We start from the raw sequence: 4,628 nt of genomic DNA on the forward strand, positions 1-4,628 counted from the left end.
TTTTTTTTGGTTTTTCGAGACAGGGTTTCTCTGTGTAGCCCTGGCTGTCCTGGAACTCACTTTGTAGACCAGGCTGGCCTCAAACTCAGAAATCCATCTGCCTCTGCCTCCCGAGTGCTGGGATTAAAGGTGTGCGCCACCACGCCCAGCAATAGACATCATTCTTGACCTGTCCCCTCTAGCTGTGAGTTTCCAGCCGAGATGCTCTGACATCCCTGAGACACTCTGCTCTCCCAGCTGCCTTCTTTATCCTGCCTCTGTCCTGGGTGACCAACCTAATCCTTAACACTTTCTGTTTCCTAGTCATGCCTCCAAACCCAGTCTATTGCATTTCCCCCCTACGTGGAAGTGATTGCATTCTGGAGTCATTTCGGGGCTGAAGCTGGGAGGAGATTGCAGCGAACAAACATTCTTTTTATCTGGGACTCCATATGATCTTTGAAGGGATAATCATACAAACTGCAATGAGTCTAATGCAAAGTACATTGATACTCTTACATCAGGTGATCTGGACCACAGCCCTGTGAGGCAAGGAGGGTAGGACTTGCAGGGAGCAAATCCAGGGCCTCACTTGTTACGCACCTCTGAGCTAAGCCCATGTCCTTACTTCCATTTTACTGATGAGATGTAGTTAGGGCTCAGGGATGTAGATTGACTCATAGCTAAATACTCATATTAGTTTTTATTCTAATTTAAAGCTTTATTTTTGTAAGTATAGTGTATGTGTGTATACAGTATATGTGTGTATGGTACTCTGGATGCTGTTCCTCAACCCTTTATTCGTCTTACTTTTTGAGACTGGTTTTCTCCAGACTGGCTGTCCAGTGAGTCGTCCTGTCTCTGTCTCACTGGGTTGGGATTACAGGCCTAGGTCCTGACGCCTGACTTTGCATAGATGCTGGGGATCCAAACTCAGGTCCATATGAGCATCTTACCCACTGTCATCTCTCTAGCCCCACTCTTTGCACTTTATGATCCAAGTGGGATAGCACAAGAACGTCCAGTGAGTGGACTTGTGAAAACACCTTTTAGACTTCGTGTTTTACGATCAAATTCAACTCTTCCACACACGATCTTTTCTCTTAATTATGAGACTACAGCAGGGGAAGTGTGTTTCCTCCCACTTGCGTTTTTCAGGTAACAACTTGTAAGCACCGATGGGAGTTAGATAGATCAAAGTCAGCATAAGACCAAGCATTAGGAAGCAGGGCTGGCACTCTCATAATGCAGGAATTTGAAGGGAGGTAGAGAGGGAACAGAGGTCACTGAAGAAAACAAGGAGGCGAGAAGATGGGCAAGCCATCAAACAAGCAGTTTTCTAAGTGAAATTGCAGACAACTCAAAAGGAAAAATAAAACCCCCAAAAGTCAGGAGGCACCTTACAGCTGAGAAGTGAATTTTATAAGCCAACTTAAAGATCTATGACTTAGAGCAAACTAAACATTCTGCTCTCCTGTGTCCATTTGCCATTTGTTTTTCTGCTTTGTAAAGTGGAGGAGAGGCACACAAGCCCTCATACTGCAGAACCTTTTCTTGGTCACACAGCTGTTTGGGTAAAATTAACAATGATTTGTTTTATTTTTTTTATTTTTATTTTTATTTTTTTTTTGAGACAGGGTCTCATTATGTAGCTCTGGCTGTCCCTGAACTCACTATAGAGACAAGACTGGCCTCAGACTCACAGAGATTAACCTGCCCCTACCTCCCAAATTCTGGGATTAAAAATGTGTACCACCATACCTAGCTTAGCAAATATTTGATCAACATATTGGCAAAATTAAAAAAAAAATCACAGATTGGCTACCTTTTGGTTCTTTGAAACACATCCAGATACTGAAAACTTATAATCATCGCCTATTGAATGACATCCACTAGATCCCATGCTTTAGATACGGTAGTTCTAATTTCATGACATTACTATAGAGTTATTATTTTCCATAATTCACATTATTATGTTTTATTATTATTTATTACTATTTTGAGATACTTTTATTCTGTCACCCTGGCTGGCCTAGAACTCACTACGTAGACCAAGCTGATCTCGACCTCACAGAGTTCCACTTGCCACCTGCCTCTGCCTCCTGAGTGTTGGTATCAAAGGAGTATGTACCATACTCCTCCTCATTATCATCATCATCTTTATAGACAGGGTCTTAGGTAGCCTGGTTGATATCAAGCTCTCGGTGTAGTTGAAGAGGACCCTGATCTCCTTGTCCTTCTGCTTTCATCCACACCTCCCAATCCTGGGGTCACAGGCACGAACCATCATACCCAACTTCCTTGATTTACTTGTGAGAGTAACTCAAGAGTTGAGTAACTTGCCTACTATCATAAAACTAGAACGTAGCTGAGCTGGTCTGTTCAAGTTTCTGTCTTGTGCTCCTTTCTATTGTATCCCTTTGTCATGAAATAAACTATTGTAAAGCACAGATTTAACCTTTTAGACACAAATACAATTTTTTTTGTTTTGTTTGAGACAAAGTTTAATGTACTATCACATAGTTTTTAGTTAGCCTCTGGTACGTGATATCCACCATATGCTGGGATTATAAGCATACATTGCTATACATGGCTTCATAGCATTCTTAAAGAAGATAGAGAAAGGAGATGGAGCAGTGACTCGGCAGTTATCAACACTTGCTGCGCTTGCAGAGGACCCTGGTCTTGTTAATAGTACCCATATGGTGACCCACAGTATTTTGTAACTCTAGTTTTAGGGGATTCAATACCCTCTCCCATCTCTAAAGACTCCCTCACACATGTGGTGAACATAAATTGACACAGGCAAACAAATATCCAAATAAATAAGGCAAAGCCTTTTGGTAAATGTGTGTGTGTATGATTGACGGGTGTATGTGCATACACCCATAGCCAGAGGAGAACATCTAGTGCCCTCTTCTATCACTTTCTGCCTCGTTCTCTTGAGACAGGGCCTCTCGCTGAACCTGGAACAAGACTGACAGCCAGCAAGCCCCAGTGATCCTCCTGTGTCTGGCCCGACAGCCTTGGGGTTTATAAAGCACTCTCGTGGCCACACACATTTCCACCAGTGCTAGGGTTCCCAACTCAGGTCTTCACGTTTTTGCCACAATTACTCTTACCCACTGAGCCATCTCTCTACCCCACTAGGAACCTAGCTGGAATAATCTCACACTTTTCATTTCAACAGGTGAAATCAGGCAGCATTTTTGACAATTTCCTTCTAACAAATGATGAAGAGTTTGCTGAAGAGGTTGGAAATATGACCTGGGGATTAAGAAAGGTGAGTTGTTCCTTCACTTTGAATTTCAGATGTGTGATTCTGCCATTTGCAAAATCAAGACTCACAATGATTGTCCCAATTCTGGTCACTTGGCCTTGAGAGACAAGGAACTCACATTCATGGAACATCTTCTTCAACTCTGTATTTGTTACCCTGGGCACTTTGTAAAATGCATCTCACTTGGCCCTTAACTCGATCTTGCAATAGAGATGCTTTCCATTTCTCAATGGAAACTGAGATTCAGAAGCTAAACTGCCCAAGGTCACACACAGCCTTTGACTTGTTGCTTTGGAGCCTGAACTCAGAATCCATGCTCCCTTTGTGTGCCACACTGTCTCCTCGGTGCGCCAGTAGAGGGAGCCACTCAGCCCACCTCAGCCTTGGACATCAGAGGAAGCTGCAGTGTTGTTCATCAGCTCCTCCCTTCCCACAACCATTTTATGTGTGCAGTGATATTTGGGGCAATGGCTTCATGGGGAAGGCATCCTGCATCCAGATGTCCTGTCCCTGCAGGAAGGTCAATTCAAGTACGTTTATAGCCAGTGTTTAAAGTTCAGCAGGAAACTGAAGTACCAGCAAAGCACAGACACAGAGAGTAAAAACAAAACCACAACCTTGCCCCTGCCTGCCCCGAGCTGCAGAAATGGCTCCGTTGATGAAGCATTTGCTGTGCAGGCTTGGGAGTCAGACCAGAGCCCACATAGAAGCCATCTGTGTTTCTAGGGACACATATGCTAGGCAAGCGCTCTACCTTTGAGCTGGATGCTAGAACACTTTTTACTTTTTATTTTAAGACAGGGTTTCACAAAGTTACCCAGACTGGCCTTCAACTCACTCTGTAGCCAAGGCTGGCCTAGAACATGTGTTCTTTGTCTTCAGCCTACTATGCAGTTGAGATTACAGATCTGTGGGCACCAGTCCTGACTCCCAGCAGATCTAACTGAAACTTTTAGGCTTGGAGCATTTGACTTTATCCTCTGGGCTATTTTGTTGACTCAGTGCCCAGCTTTAAAATATTTTTAAATCTTGTTTTGTCTTGTTTTACTTTAGCATTATCATCTCTATTTTGTGATACTAGAAAACTAACGTAGAGCTTTGTTCATACTAGACACTCCATTACTGAGCCACTCCCCAGCCCTCTAATACTGTTGTGTTATTGTTATTTATTAGTTAGAACATGAATGTTTTTTTTTTTTTAAGATTTATTTATAATATGTAAATACACTGTAGCTGTCTTCAGACACTCCAGAAGAGGGCGCCGGGTCTATTTATGGATGGTTGTGAGCCACCATGTGGTTGCTGGGAATTGAACTCAGGACCTTCGGAAGAGCAGTCAGTGCTCTTAACCGCTGAGCCATCTCTCCAG

At 43.2% G+C, this 4,628-nt stretch overlaps 1 protein-coding gene across 4 annotated transcripts in view; it reads left to right on the forward strand.

The window, feature by feature from the left end:
• Nucleotides 1–4,628, forward strand: part of LOC110323460 (calreticulin-like) — a 59,597-nt gene that overhangs the window by 52,741 nt on the left and 2,228 nt on the right. For all 4 annotated transcript variants that reach the window (XM_021200687.2, XM_021200690.1, XM_021200691.1 and 1 more), the window contains exon 8: nucleotides 3,170–3,262. In XM_021200687.2, the coding sequence (XP_021056346.2) occupies nucleotides 3,170–3,262 (93 nt within the window). The remainder of the gene's footprint in view (nucleotides 1–3,169; nucleotides 3,263–4,628) is intronic.

The sequence above is a fragment of the Mus pahari genome, chromosome 6 (genome assembly GCF_900095145.1).
Source record: "Mus pahari chromosome 6, PAHARI_EIJ_v1.1, whole genome shotgun sequence".
NCBI lineage: Eukaryota > Metazoa > Chordata > Mammalia > Rodentia > Muridae > Mus > Mus pahari.